The 21,166-nt window shown below is 60.8% G+C and overlaps 3 protein-coding genes across 5 annotated transcripts; all 3 read left to right on the top strand.

The window, feature by feature from the left end:
* The first annotated feature begins 33 nt into the window (after positions 1-33).
* On the top strand, positions 34-9,083 carry HGS (hepatocyte growth factor-regulated tyrosine kinase substrate). Of its 3 annotated transcripts, none has more exons than XM_066565906.1 (21): positions 34-153; positions 466-550; positions 895-970; positions 1,377-1,469; positions 3,217-3,340; positions 4,205-4,257; positions 4,696-4,764; positions 4,949-5,073; positions 5,306-5,384; positions 5,472-5,570; positions 5,778-5,873; positions 6,196-6,234; positions 6,318-6,461; positions 6,598-6,808; positions 6,988-7,160; positions 7,285-7,425; positions 7,502-7,673; positions 7,751-7,884; positions 8,137-8,253; positions 8,390-8,485; positions 8,576-9,083. In XM_066565906.1, exons 1-21 carry the CDS (start codon positions 117-119, stop codon positions 8,678-8,680), a joined length of 2,268 nt encoding a protein of 755 aa, XP_066422003.1. In that variant the 5' UTR covers positions 34-116; the 3' UTR covers positions 8,681-9,083. The 3 variants fall into 3 exon arrangements, with proteins under 3 accessions (XP_066422003.1, XP_066422002.1, XP_066422001.1); XM_066565905.1 differs by having other exon boundaries at positions 6,595-6,808; XM_066565904.1 differs by having other exon boundaries at positions 5,306-5,570.
* Positions 9,084-9,728: 645 nt separating this feature from the next.
* On the top strand, positions 9,729-13,113 carry MRPL12 (mitochondrial ribosomal protein L12). Its single transcript, XM_066565908.1, has 4 exons — positions 9,729-9,998; positions 10,108-10,188; positions 10,277-10,408; positions 12,827-13,113. The coding sequence occupies exons 1-4, from the start codon at positions 9,729-9,731 to the stop codon at positions 12,941-12,943; spliced, it is 600 nt and encodes a 199-aa protein (XP_066422005.1). The 3' UTR covers positions 12,944-13,113.
* An 804-nt stretch (positions 13,114-13,917) lies between these two features.
* Positions 13,918-20,543, top strand: SLC25A10 (solute carrier family 25 member 10). Its single transcript, XM_066565907.1, has 11 exons — positions 13,918-14,044; positions 16,851-16,970; positions 17,054-17,162; positions 17,241-17,289; positions 17,596-17,637; positions 17,855-17,898; positions 18,384-18,454; positions 18,559-18,651; positions 18,866-18,943; positions 19,051-19,107; positions 19,559-20,543. The coding sequence occupies exons 1-11, from the start codon at positions 13,955-13,957 to the stop codon at positions 19,658-19,660; spliced, it is 855 nt and encodes a 284-aa protein (XP_066422004.1). The 5' UTR covers positions 13,918-13,954; the 3' UTR covers positions 19,661-20,543.
* Positions 20,544-21,166: the final 623 nt, after the last annotated feature.

Raw genomic sequence — 21,166 nt, 5'->3', positions numbered from 1 at the left:
CCCGCCCCGGCGGAAGCGGCCCCGCCCCGGCGGAAGCCGGAAGCGGAAGGGCCGCGGCGGGGCGGGGACCGGACCGGGCCGGAGCGAGCGGGCCGGACCGGCGGCGGGCGGATACCATGGGGCGCGGCGGCGGCACCTTCGAGCGGCTCCTCGGTACCGGCGCGGCTCCCTCGGCGGCGGGACGGGACGGGACGGGAGGGGACGGGACGGGACGGGAGGCGGGTCGGGGTCCGCAGCGCTCGGCCCCGGGAGCGGGCGGGCCCAGGGCACGGCCGGGCCGGGCCGGGTGGCGGTGCCGCAGCCCGGTGCCGCCCGGGAGGTCACCGAGCGCCCGGGGTGTCTGAAGCGGGAGGGTCGGTGCTGTCCGGGTGCCATCGGGGTTTGTTTATCCCGAGCCTCGGGGCAGCGCTACGCCCGCAGCCTCCGGCAGCGGCTCACGGTGGCACCGGGTTTTGTTCACTGCAGATAAGGCCACGAGCCAGCTCCTGCTGGAGACAGACTGGGAATCCATCCTGCAGATCTGCGACATGATCCGCCAGGGAGACACGCAGTAAGTGCTGCGGGCACGGCTCTGCCGGCTGCGCGGGGAAGGACAGACACCCTGCGAGGGTCTCGGACCTGTAACACACATCTCATCGTACCCTTCCATGAGAGCGTCAGAGGGGCTGTACAGCACACCCTGATGTGCTTCCCAGAGCCTGGCAGCTGCAGATTACCCCTGGCCTGAAATCCTTAGGGAAACTCAAGCTTGAGTGTGCTTATTCCTTGCCAGTTTCACTCAGTGAATCACACACCCCTGAGCTAGCTGTGCCCTTTGTGTCACGGTGGGGACTGGTGGGCTGTCGGCAGCAGGTGGGATCTCCCTGAGAACGTGTCCCCTCTTCCCCTGCCCAGGGCGAAATACGCCGTCAACGCCATCAAGAAGAAGGTGAATGACAAGAATCCCCACGTGGCCCTGTACGCGCTGGAGGTAACAGCACCTGGCTGGGAGCAAGTGGGGGCTTCCCACTACTGCCTTCAGGCTGCACAGCTCCCTGCAGCCCAGCGTGGAGCCAGCCTCTTCCCGGCTCTGGCACTGAGGTTTTGGGGTGATCAGGCCAGGACCTTCACGCTTTAGCTCTGTCTTGGCTTTGGAAAAGGCAGAGCTGAGGCTTGGGCTGCTCCCCCCGGGGTTGGTTCCACAGAGCAGAAGGCCCCCAGCTCCTCAGGGAGGTGAAGGGCAGCTGGCTCCCAGTGCAGGGAGTGGATTGGCATGGCCCCAGCACAGCTCACTGCTCAAGTACTACCCCCTGTTCAGCCTGAAGTGTGTGCTGGGACTCCTACAAGTTGCAGGGGAAGCAGGAAGCTGTGGGCTGATGTTGTCTTGGCCCTTGCAGGTCATGGAGTCAGTGGTTAAAAACTGTGGCCAAACAGTCCATGATGAGGTGGCCAATAAACAGACCATGGAGGAGCTGAAGGAAATACTCAAGGTAAATAGATTTATTTTACTGTCAATTTCTTTCCTATGGAAAAGCAGCAGCAACAGGAAGAAATGTATGTGTCCTCTCTTGTGTCTTCTTTGGGTAAGGAGCAGAAGGGAAACTGGAAATGCACTTCAGAAAAGAGCAAGTTATCGTGTGGTGTGAAAGGGTGAGTGTAGGCAGTGAAGGATGGCTTCTGGGAAGGGGAGATGTGGTGGGAGCAGAGGTTTGCCTGCACTGTGAAATGGCAGGAATGTACTGTGGGGGCCTGGGCCATTCCATGGTAAATGCTCCTGGATGCAACACTTGGGTTGGGGCAGAGAGGAAAACAGATGATGGCCTGGCACCTGTGCTAAGGACCTGGACAGTGGCAAGGTGAATTCCCTCTCATGGAACAGTGTGAGACATATAGGCAGGTAAAGCAACAAAGGAAAAACCAGCTGGAGCTGCCTGTGTGTCACGGCCATGTCACTGGAGTTGTTCGGGAGTGCTGCAGGATGTGACCATGGCTGCTGGCACTGACAAGTTGTTGTTACAAGCTGTCACCAGTGTGATGCCTGCTGGAGCTTCATGTGTCCTTGGACCGGGGAATTCCTTTAGTGAAGTGGAAATGAGAACTCCTTTCTCTAGCTCCCAGCTCAGAACAGCAATGCCCAGGCAAGAGCTCATTAGCATTGTACTTCTGTCTTCCACCAGAAATAAACAAACAGGTGACCCAGATCCTTGGAGGACGAGCTCTGTGAGTCCTGTGTCACCTTCCTGTTAGGGCTGACTCAGTCTCCCTGCAGGATCTCCTCCTGAGGCAGGGACACTGGCATAGCATGACAGCCAGGTGTGGTAGCACAGCCGCTCCAAGGGCTGAGGAGATCGGATCAGATCCTGGGATTCTGTGGTCCTCTCAGTCCTTGCCTGTCTCAGGAGTTTCACAACTGCTCCATTCTCCTCCCACACTTAGAGCTTTGCTGCTTGTGAACACCTGATGCTAGTAAAACAGTCCAAGTTCTGATGAGGTTCAGGGCTGTGACATGTATGGAACGCAGGATTTTGCCAAATGTTCTAGAAGTTGGAGCTCCAGGAATTGTCAGTAAGTGGTGCTGTGTGGGCCGAGGTGTCGGCTGAAATCAGAGCTTGACAGTGCTGCTGTGCTTCCTGGGGATTTCTGGAGGAGCCGGTCATGTGGATGTGATCACTTGGGCAGCTGATGACACGGCGGCCCAGAGGCTGGCTGAGGTCAGAACAGGCTTGCCAACTTTTCTCCAGTTCCCTGAAGTGTGATGCAGTTGCCCTGCCTCCAAAGGGCAGCTGTCCCAGCTGTCCTTACTTTGTCACATCCTGAGATGGCTTTGAGTTCTCCTGAAGCGGAGGTGCAGGCACCCCCAGCGCTGTCAGGGGCAGGCAGGATGGGCTGTGCTGTCCTGGGCAGCTGGGGCTCCCACAGAGTTCTGAGTGTGGGATGGGTGGCTCTGGTGAGGGAGTGCTGGGCACTTGCTCTGAGCATCAAGGCCACAGCTCTGTTCAGTCTGTGCTGCACAAGGACATTGTGTTCTTTGTGCTGGAGGGGCAGGGGGGCAGCTGAAGGGGCTGTTTGTGCTGTGCATTGTGCTTGCTGCAGGTTTCTGACAGCTCTTACCTCTCCTGAGGACTACAAAGTCTCTCTTCCCTGAGTGGTATTTCTGGCTTCTCTTGAGGGGTTCACGCCATCCTTTGGGTTTCAGGGGTATTTTCTCATGGTTTTTTCTCCTCCCTTCCTGTGCAGAGGCAAGTGGAGACAAGTGTCCGCAGTAAGATCCTGTACCTCATCCAGGCCTGGGCTCACGCCTTCCGCAACGAGCCCAAGTACAAGGTGGTGCAGGACACCTATCAGATCATGAAGGTTGAAGGTGAGGACTGTGGCTACAGGTGAGGGGACACCTAGTCAAGAAGCTCTGCCCTGCAGGAGCCTTGGCAGTTCAGTGCCTGGTGTAAGCAAAATCTGGACTTGCAGCACAGAGCTCTTCCTTGGTTCCCAGTACCCAGTGAACCCTTCAGGGTGACCAAACCCTGCTGCAGACATGGCATAGTCCAATGGACCAGGGCAGCCTTGCTCTAGGCCTCCAGCCCAGCCTTCAGGGCTGGCAGGGGAACCTGAAAAGCAGGAGCTGCAACTGTTCTTGGGGAGACTGGCAGTCGTGTCCTCTGGGAGGGATTTGCTGTGGGGCAGTTCCTTCCTCACCGGCTTTTGTTCCTGCTCCCAGCATGGGTCCATGGTCTCACTTGCTGACACAGTGTTGGTGTGTCTTTCTGCCCAGGACAGCAGTGTCCACTTCTGGGGCAGGGACACGCTGCTGCCTCTGCTTCCTTCTGTGCACCACAAACTCTGCAGGCAGTGGCACAAGCTGGGAGGGTCAGTCCAGCATCCTGAGCTGGTGTTGCCAAGCTCTGGCCCTTGAAGGACTGAAACTCACAGCCCTGCCTGCCCATCCAGTGGGCTTTTTATGCCCCTCAGTTCAAAGTACTGAGAAATAATAAGCCTTATCCAGAGGCCTGTGATGTCCCTTATGGGTGTGTAAAGGAAACAGTTGGGGGTTGTCCTCAGACCATGGCTGAGGGGAGCTGCTCATGGTGTGTCAGAGGGAGGTGCTGATGAAGACAGGAGGTGGTGCTAGCTGGCACCCGTAGCACGAACTTGCAGGGTTGTGGCCTCCCTCTGCCAGAGGATTCCTCTCACAACGGGGCTCCCTTTTCTCTCCATTCTCCTCCTGCAGGGCACGTCTTCCCGGAGTTCAAGGAGAGCGATGCCATGTTTGCTGCAGAGAGGGTGAGCTCTGTGATGGGGGGAGCAGCTGTTGGACAGACATCCCATCCCCTTCTGCAAACCTGCAGGTCTCACATTCCTCTGTTTTGTGCGGATTGGAGACCTTGCTGGGAGAACTGGCCAGGACAGGGAGTCAGACCCATCATTCCTCCTGCTCACTGGCCTTGCAGCAGCTTGGCAGGCTGGACATGGCAGCAGGGCATTGCTGAAGTGATTGCTGTGCAGACAGTTTCCTAGTATATCTTGTACTGACTGGGAAAACATCACAGTCTCTAAGGAACACAGAAGGAGATAACTGGGGATTAATATTTCCTGTTGAGCTGCAGATGCTCCCAGTCTCCCCCATGGGACATGAGAGAGCCCTGTTGCCATCAGAGCTCCTGAAAGGGCCGGTGCTGATGCACTCCTCCCTCCTTACTCCATTTCCCTTGGCCCCTACAGGCTCCAGACTGGGTGGATGCAGAGGAGTGTCACAGGTGCCGAGTGCAGTTTGGAGTTGTGACGCGCAAGGTGGGTGCTGCTCCTGGGCTCCCTGCTCTGCACAGCCCTTGGGGCTTGCAGGACTTGCTGTGTGAAGTGTGCTGGGGACAGACCATGTTTCCTGGCTGCTGGCAGGGAAATGAGTGTCTGAGTGATGTTGGCTAAAGGAGAAGGAATGTCTTGCCACCACACTCACGTCTCCTGCCCTTCACAGCACCACTGCCGGGCCTGCGGGCAGATCTTCTGTGGAAAATGCTCCTCTAAGTATTCCACCATCCCCAAGTTTGGGATTGAGAAGGAAGTGAGAGTCTGTGAGCCCTGCTATGAGCATCTCAACAAGTCAGTACCCTTCGTGGTGGGTTTCTTTGCCTGAGACAGCTGGGACATTGAGGGGGAAGCGTGGTGTGGAACTAGCTCCCTGCAGAGCACAACGGGGGCTTCCCAGGCTGTGCAGGCTGGGCTGGGCCCTCTTCCTTCCTGGGAGTGGGGTTTGCTGCTGGAACATGGTGCAGAGCTAGGCTCTGGTGCAGAGAAGGGAGCTTTCAGTCCATACTATCACTTGTCACTACAGGAAAACTGAGGGTAAAGCTGCTTCCACCTCTGAACTGCCCCCTGAGTACCTGACCAGCCCCCTCTCTCAGCAGTCCCAGGTGAGCAGCTGCCCCATAGGTGATCTGGTGATCCTGACCTGTTGGTTGATCCCATTACTGACCACCTCCTTACCTTTCCACTTCCAGCTGCCTCCAAAGCGTGATGAGACAGCTCTGCAAGAGGAAGAGGAGCTCCAGCTGGCTATTGCCTTGTCTCAGTCAGAGGCTGAGGAGAAGGAGAGAATGGTTTGTTGGCTGCTGGGGTCCGGGAGGGGTTGTTGCTCTTCAAGCCAGCTGTGCTGGGCCATAACAGATCTCTGGACATGTCCTGGTGTGAGCAAGGCTCAAAGCCTGTGGAGTGAGAGGGTGAAAGCAGTGCCAGGCACAGGCTGTGTTGTGGTTGGTTTGGAGAAGCCTGGGCTCCCTCTGAGTTGGCAATTTTCTCTTTTGCAGAGGCAGAAAACAACCTACTCCATGTACCCCAAGGCTGAGCCCACTCCTGTCACATCCTCGGCTCCCCCAGTCAGCACACTCTACTCCCCACCCGTGGTACGTCCATGGCAGCTCCTGCACGTGAAGTGGCTGCACACAGGCCCCTTCCTGAGCCCAAGTCTGCCCTGATTGTGTCCAGTTTAATCCCCATACTGAGGGAAAATATTTGCCCCGTTCAGCCCCTTGCTTGTTCATTCTTTTTTGAGCAAGAAGGTGTGTTCTAAGCCAGGACTTAGGTGCCTCCACTGCCTCCCAGCTTGTGTTCCCTTTGAGGCTCAGCACTGGTGGTCCTACATGGCCAGCTCTGAGCTGAACACCTGTGTAGGACCTGGGGATCTCTGGTTTTGCTGAACTGCCTTTCTCATTTGTCTCTTTCCAGAATTCCTCTGCTCCCTTGGCTGAGGACATTGACCCAGAGGTAAGGACCCTGGCCCTGCTAGTCTGCAGCACAGGCTTGCTCCTGCGAGGCAGTGATGCTCATCTTCCTTCTCTTCCTGGCAGCTGGCTCGGTACCTGAACCGCAACTACTGGGAGAAGAAGCAGGAGGAGGTTCGCAAGAGCCCCACACCGTCAGCACCCCTGTCCCTGACAGAGCCAGCTGTGCAGCCTGGGGAAGCCCACCCTGCCCCTCTTGGGGTGGTTGAGGTAAGGGGGGGCCTGGGCCTGCGTCTGGCAGCCACCGAGGGGCAAGAAGCACCCGACTCTTGGGCTCTGCTGGCTCTTGGCACTGGGAGGTCACAGCTGACTGGCTGCCCCATCCTTCCTTCCTTCCTTCCAGCAGCAGTACCAGAACGGTGAGTCCGAGGAGAACCACGAGCAGTTCCTGAAGGCACTGCAGAACGCGGTCACCACGTTCGTCAACCGCATGAAGAGCAACCACATGCGAGGCCGCAGCATCACCAACGACTCTGCCGTGTTGTCCCTCTTCCAGTCCATCAACAACATGCACCCGCAGCTGCTGGAGCTGCTCAACCAGCTGGATGAGCGCAGGCGTGCGTGGGAGCTGGGGGAGCTGCGGGCCTGGGCGTGGGTGGGCGGCAGCCGGGGCTTCCCCACTGTCAGGGCTCAGCACTCCCGTGGCACAGTCTCACTGGAGAGAGGCTGCTGTGCAGTGCAGGGGCAGTTCAGGTGCTCTGTCCCCTGTTCCTGAGGCTGTCCCTTCCCTCCCCAGTGTACTATGAGGGCCTGCAGGACAAGCTGGCCCAGATCCGGGACGCGCGTGGGGCCTTGAATGCGCTGCGGGAGGAGCACCAGGAGAAGCTGCGACGTGCAGCGGAGGAGGCAGAGCGGCAGCGCCAGATCCAGCTGGCACAGAAGCTGGAGATCATGAGGCAGAAGAAGCAGGTGAGGCAGGGAAGCACGACCGGGGTATTGCAGGGCAGCCCAGGGCGGGCAGGGATGGCTGCCCTGGTGGCAGGGGCGTGTGGTGTGGTGTGGTGGCTCCCAGCCACCCAGCCCTGTTGCACAGGAGTACCTGGAGATGCAGCGTCAGCTGGCCATCCAGAGGCTGCAGGAGCAGGAGAAGGAGAGGCAGCTGCGCCTGGAGCAGCAGAAGCAGACCATCCAGATGAGAGCCCAGATGCCAGCTTTCTCACTGCCTTATGCTCAGGTACAGCTGCCGGGCTAGGCTCCCCCTGCCAGGTTCCAGGGACTGCGGCTTTAACTGGCTTTCCTTCTCCCACCAGCTCCAGGCCATGCCCGCAGCCAGTGGGGTGATCTACCAGCCCTCTGGGCCCACCAGCTTCCCTGGCACGTTCAGCCCAGCTGGCTCCGTGGAGGGCTCTCCCATGCACAGCGTGTACATGAACCAGGCTGCACAAGGGGGAACTGGGCCCTACGCTGCCATGCCTGGCACTGGTATGTCGGGCAGCTCAGCCTCTGGGGGTAGGGGAGAGCCCATGGCAGTTGCTCCATCCTCTGCTCTCTCCACCCAGATCCCAGCATGGTGAATGCCTACATGTACCAGGCGGGTGCCAGCAGCGGGCAGGGGCCTCAGCAGGGGCCGGCGGTGCCCACCACCACCCCTGCATATTCATCCTACCAGCCCACACCCACACAGGCCTACCAGGCAAGTGAGGCAGTGCAGCCTGCAGCCAGCTGGGCCAGGGGCTGGGGGGTTCTGTGGGGCTGGGCAACGTACCCAAACTCAACAATGAGATCTCTGAGCAGGAGGGAGGATGGGCTGGTTGGTTCCAGATCTCCAGATCTGCTACTCTTGCTGTGGAAGTGGGCTGGAGTTACTTCCAGTTCTGGGCTCAAGGGCCTTGTTGGGAGAAGTGAGCCATTGTTTGTGCCACCTCTCACCAGCCTCTCCCCACAGACTGCAGCCTCACAGTCGCAGAGCATCCCAGCCATCTCCCAGGCACCCCAGTCGGGCACCATGGGCTACATGGGCAGCCAGTCTGTCTCCATGGGCTACCAGCCCTACAGCATGCAGGTGAGCGCTCCCTGCTTGGGCATGGCATGGCTGGGCTCCAGCCCATGGACCCATCCTGGGGGGGATCACCCACCACTGCCCTGTGTGTGCTGCATGGACCCGAGCCCCTCTGACAGCCGCCCCCTCGTTCCCATAGGGTCTTATGTCTGCCCTGCCGGGCCAGGACACAGCTCTGAGCAGCCTGCCAGCCCAGCAGTCCTACCTGCCCGGGCAGCAGCCCCTCTACCAACAGGTGAGTGCCACCAGCCTGGGCGGTCAGGACCCTGTGGGGCACGTGTGCTAAGGAAGGCACCCACTAACGAAGGTGTTTCCTCTGCTGCAGGTGGCCCCAGCTGGGGGGCCCCCCCAGCAGCAGCCCCCGGCAGCGCCTGCCCCCGGGCAGCAGCCCCCGGGCAGCGGGGAGGCCCAGCTCATCTCGTTTGACTGACGGCGGCCACAGGGCTCCGGTGTAACACTACTCTTCATCCGAAATCACTCTGTACTTCGACTACTTGCGCTGCCCCCGGCCCCGTGTCCCAGGGGCGGTGGGGCCCGAGGCTCCTGCTGCCAGCTTTGGGGACCAAGGGGCAGGGGGGCAGCAGCCCCGGCTCACCCACCTGCCCCCGGCAGCGGCGGCCCCGGGGCCGGGCGGGAGCTCGGCCTGCCCTGTCCTTGTCCCGGGGCTGTGGCACGGCCCCAGGGGCGCAGCCTCCAGCCCTGCCCCGTCCCCGCCGCACCCTGCTCCCCGCAGCGCCCTCAGGGCCTGGGCCCCGCGCTGGCCCGGCCTGTCCCGTCTCGCCTGTCCCGGCGGAGACCGAGCGCTACCGGTGACAATAAAGTGTTGGAACGAACCGCGGCTCCTGTGCTGGGCATCCCCCTGCGAACAAACGGGGCAGTGTTCGCCAAGGGCTGGCAGCAGCTCCGGGGGCAGCAGCTCTGGGGGCAGCAGCTGCGCGGGAGATCCGTCAGCACTGAGAGACCCGCAGCACTGGCCAGCTGCAGCTCAAATTGAGCTCTGGCCACTGAAATTTCCTCCCTACAGTGTCTAGAATGTATCTGTGCTGTAGATGCGTAGTCCTAAATTATTAAGCTTTATGGAGCATTAGAATGTGTTACTGCAATTAGTGAAAGTCAAAAAGGTAAAATGACAATGCTTTCAGACTTATTTTTGTTTCTTTTAATTTGCATTAATTATGCTTCAATTTTACCGTTAACCATGCTGTACAGTGTAGAAATATAACCAAGTCTCCTTTCAAACATTCCAGAGAGGAAGAAATTTCTGTTCCTTCAGACATGGCATTTTTTCTATCCCGTTTAGAAATGATAAATAGTAATGGATTTTTCCCGGTGGCTGTTGCGTTCCCAGCGGCCCGCTTTGGCCTACATCTCCCATGGCGCACCGCTGCGCTCGCCCTGTGTCGCTATTGGCTGGGAGCGGCGCGCGGGGCCCGCCGGGAGCGCGGGCGGGGCGGAGCGCTCGGTGTCCTCGGGCCGCCATGCTGCCCGCCGCGCTGCCCGCCGCCCGCCGGGCGCTGCTCCCGCTGCCGCCGCTGCTCCCTCTGCCGCTCCGGCCGCTGCCGCCGCGCCGCGGGGCCCCCGCCGGACTGCGGGCGCTCGGCACCGGCCCCGCGCGGCGCTCGGAGGCGCTGGCCGGGGCGCCGCTGGACACGACCGCCAAGGAATACTCGCCCAAGGTGCGGCAGCTGGTGCGGGACATCGCGGGGCTGACGCTGCTGGAGGTGGCCGATCTCAACGCGTTGCTCAAGGTGGGTGCGGGGCCCGGCCCGGCTCGGCCCGGCCTGACCCGGCTCGGCCCGGCCCGGCCGCGTGCGCCTCCTGACCGGCCGCTGGTGCCGCCGCTCTCTCTTCCCGCAGGAGACGCTGAAGATCCCGGACGTGGGGGTGATGCCCGCGGCCGCCGCCGCCTCCCTACTGCCCGCCCAGGCGGCTCCGCAGGTACCGGGAGGGGCGGGAGCGGGGCCGCGGGGCGGGCTCGGCCGGTGGGCTCGGCCGCGGGGCTTTACCGCACTCCGGCTGCTTCCAGGAGGAGGAGGTGGTCCCACTCAAGAAGGAGAAAACTCATTTCACCGTCCGGCTGACGGAGCTGAAGGCCGCTGACAAGGTGAAGCTGATCAAGGAGGTGAAGAACTTCGTGCCCGGAGTGAACCTGGTGCAGGTGAGGAGGTGCTGCCCCGGGCTCTGGGGTTTTGCCCCCGGGTCCAGCAGCCTCGGCTCTCTGCTCGAAGGGGAGCCTGGATGTGTGCATTCAGAAGCACAGCCTGCCTGTGTGCGTCTCAGTGCAGGGAGACGTGGGGAGCAGCTTTTGGTTGCGCCTTCATCTGGCGTTTTCCGTTGTCAGAAGCAGGGAGATGAAGGAGGAGGCTCAGAGCAAAGGACTCAGAGATGTCTGTGCCAGCCTCAACTTCTCCAAACCTGAGAGCTGCCGTGCATGAGCTTTCCTGCTGAGCTCAGGAATGGCCAGCATCCCTTGCTACAACTGGGTTTGGCTTGCCTTTCCCAAAGTCAGTGTATTTCTGAAGTTAAATGAGCCTCTGTAACTCACACATCTTGCAGTCCAGGCTTCCAGCTCTTTTCAGGGCCCTTCATTTTATAGGTGGTGCTGCTTCTTTCCTTGGAGGAGTCGGGCCTCAGCCCTGGGCAGTGTCTGAGCTCAGGCCCTTGACCTTGGATGTAGGCTCAGCATGTTGGGTGATGAAGCTGCTACTGCTGAAGCATGTAACGTGCTGCACATCTCCAGGGTGGTGCTTTCATATGTTGGGGTCAATAGTAGCACTTCCCAGTATTCCAGCTGCAGCATTGAGTATTGCAATGTCTGCTCCTGCTGTAGCCCAGGAGAGCAGAAGTGTTTGCAGATAATCTTTTGACCCCCAATTCTTATTGCTGCATTGCAAGGCCAGCAGAGAGTCAGTGGCACAGGGACAAGTTTGGCTGTCTCGTGGGGACAATTTCCTGACTGTCAGTGTGGTTCCTCTGGAAGTTGTTCATCTCTTATTGGTCCCAAGTAAACATGAAAATACCAAACCCTGTAATGGACACAATCAGTAGATAATTAACTGGAGAGCTGATGCCCAGTGAGCTTGGCTTTGCATGTGGCAACTGCTGCATGAGCTGTTGGTAGTTGCAGTTATTGCAGCTAAACTCAAGTGTGGTGTACTCAGGCCCAGGACTTTGGTGAAGCACACACACAACACAAACAGCTGTGGAGGTTCTGCCTGCAGAGACTCTGTTCAAAGTGGAGCCAAATCCCTTTTATTGCAAATTTTGCTGCCATCCAGTCAAGGTGGTTTTTACGAGGTTTGCGGGTGGATCTGCCCATGGCTTGTAGGGCTGCTGGTGGTGTGGAGGGAAGCACATGCAGTGATTACCTTGGGCACTGCTGGGACCCAAACATCAGTCCTGTGGCAACAACTGCCTGATGAGACAGCTGTGTGACCAGCACACACGGGACCCCAGCTGGCTGCACCCCAGGAAGCTCATTGGGAGCTGCCCAGCAGATGCTCACCCTGTCACCACCAGCCCTGGGCTCTGGCTGCACTGGGAGCCTGCTGCCTCTGCCCCATTGCTGCTGCTGCTGCATGGGTCCCACTTGGCTTGGGCTCTGCTCTTCTTCCCACTGAAAACCAGGAACAGCTGCCTCTCTGGACCAGGGCTGCTTTAGAATGGAGTCACGCCTTCCTGAGCAGAGTTCAGAAATTAATAACCTGTGTTGTGTTGCCTGTGCTCATCACAGTGAGCCTGTGCAGGCTCCTGTCCAAATCCTGTCCTGGTGAGCAAAGGCATTCCTGCCCCACCAGCCCACTTCTCACACATCTGTGCCTTCCAACCCCAGCAAAAAAAGCATTTTTCTTCCACCACAGATACAGAGGCATTGAACCCATCAGGAATTACAGGGACAAAACCTTCCTGCCAGCACAGTGGCCAGTCCAGTGGGTGCTAAACCCCTGCAGTGCTGTGGCAGAGAGCTGCTGTGTAAGAGCAGCAGGGGCTTGTCCCCCTGGGCTCACTTCCTTCTCTATAACAGCACTGCAGTAAATTCTTTAAATTAGCTCAACAGTTTTTCAGCTTGCCTTAAGCATTGCAGTGCTGCTTAGTACCAGTAGTTTTGCTTTAAAAGTCCCTGAAATGTCAAAATACCATGTTGTCGAATAGTCTGTGCTGGAGCTGTGTTTCAGCCAGTGCAGCTGTGTCCACTCCCTGCAATGGCCTCCCCTCCTGCTGGCACAAGTATGTGAACCAAAACATGGCCATGAGCAGAGCCAGCCCGGTGGATGCTGCCCCAGCAGGGCACTGCAGGGGCTCTGCCTGCACCCACTCCTCTGCAGGCTGGCGTGCACGCCAGGAGCACCTGTGGAAGAATTTGAGGAAAGGTTTCCCAGCAGCTGTGTCATCACTAGCAGCCAGGGTTAGCTGCCTTCTGGTGGGATGTGCCACAGTTCAAGTCCAAGTCTCAGGGTTTGTGCTGGTCAGCGAGTTTCCATGGTTCCTTAAGCAGAGGTCAGGATCATGGCTCTAAATCAAATAATCCAGTTAGTGAAAGCCTGTTTACAAGCCCTGTACTTTGTCCCTCTCACAGGCCAAGAAGCTGGTGGAGTCCCTTCCGCAGGAGATCAAGGCCAACGCCTCCAAGGAGGAAGCAGAGAAGATCAAAGCAGCGCTGGAGGCAGCAGGAGGGACTGTTGTTCTGGAGTAGCCTCACCGTGGAGGGACTGGTGCTGCAGCTGCTGCCCGGGCCGGGCTCTGGACCTTTCCAAGTGCACAGTGGGAGCACTGTCCCAGAGAATGCTGTACGGTTGGGCAGAGCTGCTACTCCTGCCATCACCATGAACTCTACCTTATAAATACCCAAAAAAACCTGTACAATGATTCATCTTTCTCAGGTGCCGATTATCCCCGTGCTCCCCATGTCATGGAATCAGAATGGTTTAGGGTGGAAGTGACCTTGAGAGATCATCTCATTCCAGCCCCTTGCTATGGGCAGGAACAGCTTCCACCAGGCGAGGTTGCTCCAAGCCCCGTCCAGCCTGGCCTTGAACACTTCCAGGGATGGGGCAGCCCCAGCTTCTCTTCACAGCAGCCTGTGCCAGGGCCTCACCACCCTCAGCCAATAATTTCTTCCTAATACCTAATCTAAACCCACTCTGAATTTGAAGCCTTTTCCCCTTGTCCTGTCACTACACGCTCTTGTGAAAAGTCTCTCCATCTTTCTTGTAGGCTCCCTTAAGGTACTGGAAGTTTGTACCAGCGCATCACCCACCTCCTCACACTGCCTCTTGCTGATGTCTCACTTCTCTGTTAGTTATTTACGAGAAGAACACACTTCCACAGGTTGTGGAGATGCGTGCGGGGTGGGAAGGTGTATTCTGGAGCTGTGATTGTCCCTGCGCTTAGTGTGTGCACGCTGGAACGCTGCCGTGTGTACCTGTGCCTCCCGCACCTCTTCTCGCTGCCCTTGGCTGATGGCTTCAGCTCCCCATTAATTAATCCCTTAATTATGGGCGGGAAGGGCCTTCCCCGCGCTGGAAATGGGTGCGGGGTGGGAGTGAGGATTCCGGAGTCTGCGGCTGCCGCGTTCGCCGTAGGTGGGGGATGCGAGCCCCGGGCCCGCCCCACCCCCTTCCGGTACCGGGAGAGGGCGTGGCTTAACGGAAGGGGGCGTGGCCTGGTCCCGGTGAGGGCGTGGCTTGTGGCAGCAGCGGCGCCCATGGCGGAGCAGCGCGTTTCGCGCTGGTACTTCGGCGGCCTCGCGTCGTCCGGGGCCGCCTGCTGCACGCACCCCCTGGATCTGCTGAAGGTGAGGGGGGACACGGCCCGGGGCGGCCCCGGCGGCGCGGGGAGCCCGTCGGGGGGCAGGGAGGGCGAGTGTGAGAGGCTGGGAATGGCTGCGGTGCTCTGGGGGGCTCTGAGGGGATGGCGAGGCGGTTATGGGGGCGGGTGGTGTGAGGGGACGGTTATGGGGACAGGTGTCGGTGAGGGCTTGGGGGGAGAGTTATGGGGGACTGGTAGTGGTTGTGAGGGTGCCGGCGAGGGTGGGGTGGAGGCTGGGGGAGTTGGGACTGGCTGCAGGGGTTCTGGAGAGACTGCGACGGAGCGGGGAATAGGTCCGAGGGTCCCGGGAGCGGCCGTAGGGGACTGGGCTGCAGCGGGGGCAGCAGCCGGGACGGGACGGGGAGCGGGTCTGAGGGTCCCGGAGCAGCTGCGGGACCGGTTCTGAGGGACCTGGCTGCGGGGGTGCAGCTGTGAGGGTCCCAGAGCAACTCTGAGGGGATGCGGAATGGCTTGGGGGGGACTCTGAGTGACTGAGAGAGTCTCGGAGTGGCTGCGAGGGGATGAGGAGCTGCTCTGAGGATCCCGGAGCAGCTGAAGGACTGACTGAGCTACTGGGGAACGGCCCCCAGAGGGGGAGAGAGGGTGGCTGTGAGGGTCCCAGAGCAACTTCGAGGGGACGGGGAGCTGCTCTGGGGTTCTGGGAAGCAGGCCTGGGGGTTCTGGAAGGGTTGTGAAGGGATAGGGAATGGCTGTGAGGGTCCCAGAGCAACGGAAGGAGCTGGAGAACAGCTGTAGAGGTCTGGGGAAACAGCTGCTGTTCTGGAGCTGACTCGTGGCTGTGCACGGACACGGCTGAGGGGTCTCAAAGATGCAGCACGAGGGCATGGGTGGGTGTGTGGCTGAGGGGAGCTCGGGGTGCCAGCTCCAGGAGCTGCGGAGGGTGCCTTGGGCAGCCGTGCCTGGACATGGCAGTGACTCCAGGGCCGGCGGTGCTGGACGCTGGCCCACTGGGCTGGGAGTCCTCCAGCCAAGATGTCACCTAGGCGCCGCAGATGACCTGGCATGCCTGCTGCTGCACAAAGGGCGCCGCGCGCAGCCCTGCGCTGCCAGCACCCACACACGGGGCAAATGCCAGCACTGCCCAGAGCCTTGTGTGCCAGCCAAGCGGCGACGAGCCTGGCAGCGGAGCAGGCTGCGAGGGGGAGGGAGGAGGCAGCCCGGGACAGAGCCTGCCCTTCCCAGGGCAATGCCTGTGGGTGAGGCTGGGACACACGGCCCCTTCCCACCCCGTGGAGAGAGAGGAAGATGTTCCAGGCACAGGCCCAGGAGAGGAGCCAGCCCTGGCAGGGCAGTGCCGCCTCCCCAGTGCTCGGCCTGTTGCCTTGCCCAGCTGGCCCTGTCTGCCCAGTGGAGGTGGCTGCCAGCCCGTGGGAGCTTGTGTGGGGTGCCTGGCAAGGCGCTAAGGAAGAGAATTAGTCTGGCACCTGCCTCTAGGTCTGTCTCCGAGCCAGCGTGACGGCTGTGACGTTTGGGCTGCATCCCCATGCTGTCCTGTGTGGATGAGCAGCCCCTGCATTCCTGCAGTGTGAGCAGCACAGTCTGGCCAGCTGTTTTTGCCAGATCAATAATCACACTGATTATTGAATACAGACCCTTCTTTGGCCATGTGTTCCCCCACAGCAGAGGCTGGTGCCAGGCCTGGGGAGGCACGAGGGGCCTCAGGCTCTGGCAGGGCAGGGGACGAAGGGCACTTCATTGCACCTCTGGACTTTGGCCCCAGTGAGAGGCCCTGGCCAGCTCACCTACAGAGTGCTTGTGCCCTTAGGCCAACTGTGCAGCTGCTGGCTGCCCACGGGCTGCTGGCCCTGCAGTGACCAGCAGTGACCATCGCCTGACCAGCCTGTCCCATGCCTGCCTGCCCTTCCTGCAGACTGCAGGCAGTGGACCGTGTCCCTACATGACCCTGCCCGCTTCAGCTGCCCCAGGCTGTGAACAGCCGCAAGCTCTGGTCCCAGACATCCAAAATCCACCTGTGGGGATTGCAGGCAGGCCCCTGCACCCCTGCTGCTGCTCCATATGGGAGACAGTGGCTGTTCCCAACATCCTGCAGAGTGTCGCACGACCCAGCCGTGCCACAGCTTCCCTAGTGGCCTGATCCCCTGTCAGCAGCCCTTTGCTCTCCTTATCTCCTGGGGCCTTTGACCCACATGTGGTCTCTGCAGTGCTCAGAGCATGCTCCAGCATCAGCCCACACGGCTCCCCTGTCCCAGCCAGCTCCTGTGCCTGTTGCCGTTGCCCCTGGAGATGGTGGGAAGCGTTGAGCTGCTGCAGGCAGGAAGGGGGGCGCCTGGCCAGCTGTGGGGTTCTCTTCCTGCCTGTGTGATTCCTGCACTGAGGAGGAGGGGAAGTGGCTCTGGAGGCCTACTGCATTGCATGGCCGTGATTTCACCAGCCCAGTGCATCCCCTTGAGCAAACCCACACAGGGCCCTTGCTCACTCACGTACTGCTGGGCACACACCCACACACCCACACCTTCCACCCTGAGGTGGCCCAGAAGGGAAGGTGCCCCCCTTCACCTTGGGCGGCTGTGAGGGCAGGGCCTGGGTGGTGCTGCAGGCAGGAGCCTCGGCACTCCTCCCTCCCTCCTTCCCTCCCTCTCTGCCTCCACCCCTCCGCTGCCAGGCTGGGCCGGCCTGCTCCAGGCTGTCTGTGTCTTGCAGTTGGCTCCTGTGCCAGTGCTGCTAACCTGACACAGCTCCAATCCCCACCTGTTCGTGCCCCTCTGTCCCTGCCCAGCCCCGCTGGGCTGACGCGCTGCGCTCTGCCCCAGGTGCACCTGCAGACGCAGCAGGAGGTGAAGATGAGGATGACGGGGATGGCGATGCACGTGATCCGCACCGACGGCTTCCTGGCACTCTACAACGGGCTGAGCGCCTCGCTGTGCCGGCAGGTGAGTGCCCGGAGCTCCTGCGGCACCTGCTGCCGTGGGGAGCTGCCCTGTGCCACACACAGCCGCTCGTTTCCCCCATCCAGATGACATATTCCTTGACTCGCTTTGGCATCTATGAGACCGCAAAGAACCGCATGAGCAACCAGGGGCCTCCCCCCTTCTACCAGAAAGTGCTCTTGGCTGCAGTAGGAGGTGAGCCAGGCACTGGGGCCCTTGGCCCTGGCTCCCTCAGGATGGATAAGCCCTGACCCAGCTCTTGTTTGGCCGCAGGTTTCACTGGTGGGTTTGTGGGAACCCCGGCAGACATGGTGAACGTCAGGTCAGTTCTGTCTGTATGACCGGGGCTTTTGGCCCCCTGTGCATTTGGGGTGGTGGCTGTGCTGGGGTTCTCCTGACATCCCTCCTGGCCAGCCTGCCCTGTGGTCAGTGGGCCGGGAGCTCTGTGCCCAGGATGGCCAGAGCTGTTCAGCCGTGTGTGACCCTCACGGGGAGTGGGACTGAAGGCAACTTTCTTGGCCCTGTGTAAATGGGCAATACAACACCACTGCCCTGTGCTGGGGCCCCGGTGCTGCAGGGGACAGTGGGGTACCGGCTGCCCCCTCACCTGCGGTGCTCTGCCTTCCAGGATGCAGAACGACATGAAGCAGCCGCCGGATCAGCGGCGCAAGTGAGTGAGGGGCAGGGCGAGAGGCGCTGGGGCCGAGTGGGGGAGGCCTGGAGGGGCCGGCGGGACCGGGGCCGGGGTCCGCGCGGCCGCGCGGGGGCAGCACCGCACCCGGGGTGCTGGGGTCCGGGCGGGGCCGCCGGTGCCCGGGGGAGCAGCGGGGCTGCGGCCGTGCTGGGGAGCAGCGGGCCCTGACCCCTTCCCCTCTCGCTCCTTCCAGTTATTCCCATGCCCTGGATGGCATGTACCGTGTCCTCCGGGAAGGTGAGGCTGTGCCAGCCGTGTGGGTGAGCCTGCTCCGGTGTCCTAGCAGGTGCCGGGTCAGGGCGCCCTGGAAGTTCGCTCAGCCGGGGCAGGGAGAGGGGCCGGGGGATGCCCTTGGGGCTGGGGGTGTCCAGGGGAGCACAGGGTCTGCATCTCCTCATCATCTGGCCGGGGCAGGGACTGGGCAAGGTTTGCCAGGGCCTGGCAGCCTACACATACTTGGTGGGAAAGGGTGAGCTGCTGGGACCTGCAACAGAACGGCACAGGAGGGTGGAGCAGGTGGAACAGAGGATGAGCAGAGGCAGGGAGGAGGTCATGCTGCTTTGAAGGACTCCCTACTCCTTCAGCCTGTTTGCTATGGTGTGCTTGAAGCAGGGCTGTGTGAGGAGTTGTGGACACACACTGGGCATGGAAGGAGACTCCCGGGGTAATGGAGTCTGAGTGATGGCAGAGAACTGTGCTCATCCAAATCTGTCTGTCCACAGAGGGCGTGAAGAAACTCTTCTCAGGAGCATCAGTGGCATCACTCCGTGGGGCCCTTGTCACTGTTGGACAGGTAGGGCAGTTCTGCTGGGCAGTAAGGGACTGGGATAGGGACGAGGATGGTCCCTGGTGCACAAGGAACAGGGAGCATGTCGCTGATTCACCATGTCTCTGCAGCTTTCCTGTTATGACCAGGCCAAGCAGCTGGTTCTCGCAACTGGATTTCTGTCAGACAATGTCTTCACTCACTTCCTGTCCAGCTTCATCGCTGTGAGTGGGGCCGGGGGGCACTGCTTGGGTTTGCCTGCAGCAGGGTCAGGGTGTCAGGCTGGGGCTGCCAGGGCTGCTGCTCTGGGCTCGGCTCAGCACAGTGGCTCCAGGAGGCTCCTGGCCTGAGGCTGGGTCCCAGTGTGGCTCTGAGGCTCTGCAGTGACCACAGCAGTGGCTGGCACAGAGGTCTCCTGACTTGGCTGACTCTCTGCAGGGCCTGTGTGCCACATTCCTGTGCCAGCCCCTGGATGTGCTCAAGACCCGCCTCATGAACTCCCACGGGGAGTACCAGGTGAGTCGCCCACCTTGCCCACCTTGCTGCTGCCTGTCCTCCCATATCTACGTGCCAGCTTCTGCCTCCCAGCCCCTCCCAGCTCATCTCTCACCCTCTCACTCCAGGGAGTCGTCCACTGTGCCATGGAAACTGCCAAGCTCGGACCACTTGCCTTCTACAAGGTACCTGGCTGGGGGCGCAGGGGTGGGGCAGGCTGGGCTGAGCTGGGGGCAGAGGTTGTGGCCCAGAACAGTCCTGGGGCAGGGAACCTTCCAGGTTCTGCTGTGGCAGCCCAACTGCTGCCTGCTTCAGGCCCTTGTCTGCCCGGCCCAGGCTTGGCCCTGAGGTGTTGCAAGCCCTGCCCTCAGTGGGACTCAGGCTGGGCCAGGCACCACAGCTTTGGCCCTGCTGCACCCATCAAGCTCCCAAGCAGCAGTGCAGGTGCCAGAGGGGTTGGCACATGGTGCTGAGCCCTGTGTGCACCATGGTGGCCATGGTGTGACAGTGCCTGCTCCACAGCCCGGCCAGTGCTGACCCATGCCTGCCCACTCGTGCTGCTGCCAGGCTTGGGCTGCTGGGACAATCAGTGGCAGGCACACACTGACTCTTCCCCTTCTTGCTGTCCCCTTCCAGGGCTTCGTTCCTGCTGCTGTCCGGCTGGTTCCTCAGACTGTTCTCACCTTTCTGTTCCTGGAACAGCTGCGCAAATATTTTGGGATCAAAGTGACCACCTGAGTCTGGGGGACTGGACCCTGCCTTGCCCCAGGGGGGTTGAGCGTGTGGGTCACCCCCAAGATCCCAGAACCCCTCTCTGCTCTCTGGGGCCAGTGCCATTCCCCTCCTCTCAACTCTACTCCTGTGCCTTGCCAGCACCTGTGGCCAACCTCCCCTCACAAACTCACCCTCCTCTCACCCCCGTTCTCAGCATCTCCACCTCTGCATTACTGCTTCTGGGGGGTTTTTGGGGGGGTTCTGTCTTCCCACTTCTCTACTGGCTCTGAGTTGTGTCCTTGCCCCCCCTGAGCCTTGTCCCTGATGTGCCCCAGAAGCAGGACTGTGCTGTCTCAGGGAGTAGGGAGATCCAGGCTCTGTCACAGAGCCCATGGGGATGGGGGCTGCTGCCCCTGCAGCTGTGGGCTGGGGCTTGAGGCAGGGTGTGCGAGGCCCTGTCCTCCCTCTGCCTTTAGCCCCCGTGCTCCTCCCTCACCCCGACGCAGCTTGCACCTCCTGCCCTGCTCCTGGCCTCCCACCCTCTGCTCCTGCTTGGCCAAAGCTCCTCAGTCAGGGATCGTGCCTCATACCAATGATGGTGGGGAGCAGGGCCTTGCTCTGGCAGGGCTGCTAAAGCCTGCTCGGGGACCCAGCACTCTCTTATCACACTGCACTACCCGCACTGGATCTGCTCTCTGTGGGGGCATCCCCCACCACCACTCTGCAGCCTCTCTCACCCTGGGGCTGGGCAGACCCCACTCCTCACAGCCCCTCACCCCACACTGCCCAGTGAGAGGGGGCTGTGAGCACCAGCCCCTCTGCTATGGCACCCCTGTGTGAGCTGGCCCCAAGGAATCAAAGAACTGGAATATCTGAGACCTTGATGTATAATAAAGAGTGAAGGTGGCTCAGGGCCTGCTGTCCTGTTAGGAGGGGAGAGACGCTGCACCCCTTTTCATGGCTGGGGGCATGGGCTGGGAGCTGAGCCCCCCAGAGCTGAGAGAGGGTAGCAAGGCTTGGCCCCTGGTGCTGTGCCAAGGGGGTCTTCACCCCGCTCTGTGCCCAGCACCCCTGGCCATGTGGGCAGGCTCCACGGCTGAGCTGTGCCCGGTCTCAGCTGGACGGCAGCTCCAGGGTAGGGCTGTGCCAAGGGCGCCCGTCGCCCCGGCAGGAGCTGCCTCCTGGATGTGACACTAATTGGGCTCCGGCAGACTGGCACAGCAGAGCAGTGAAAGCTCGTCACCTTAACGAGGCCTAATGATGCTAGCTGGCATCACCACTCTGGGCTTATGCCCAGCTGCAGCAGAGGCCACGGGCAGGTGAAGGCTCGGGGAGCTGGGGGCTGCCCTGCCAGGCTGTGCTTCCTCATCCCCCACGTCCCAGCCCACGGCTCCGGGGGCTGATGGCTGCTGCTCTGTGCCATGCAAAGAGCCAGCGTGGAGCAGGAAAGCGACGGAGCCCCATGGCCCCCGGCAGCACGGAGCCCTGCTCAGCCCCGTGATGGCCAGCCCTGCGCTCTCTCCCGTGTGC

Source organism: Molothrus aeneus, chromosome 26 (assembly GCF_037042795.1).
Source record: "Molothrus aeneus isolate 106 chromosome 26, BPBGC_Maene_1.0, whole genome shotgun sequence".
NCBI lineage: Eukaryota > Metazoa > Chordata > Aves > Passeriformes > Icteridae > Molothrus > Molothrus aeneus.
Note: the sequence above shows the minus strand (reverse complement) of the source record. Positions and strands in the feature narration are given on the sequence as shown.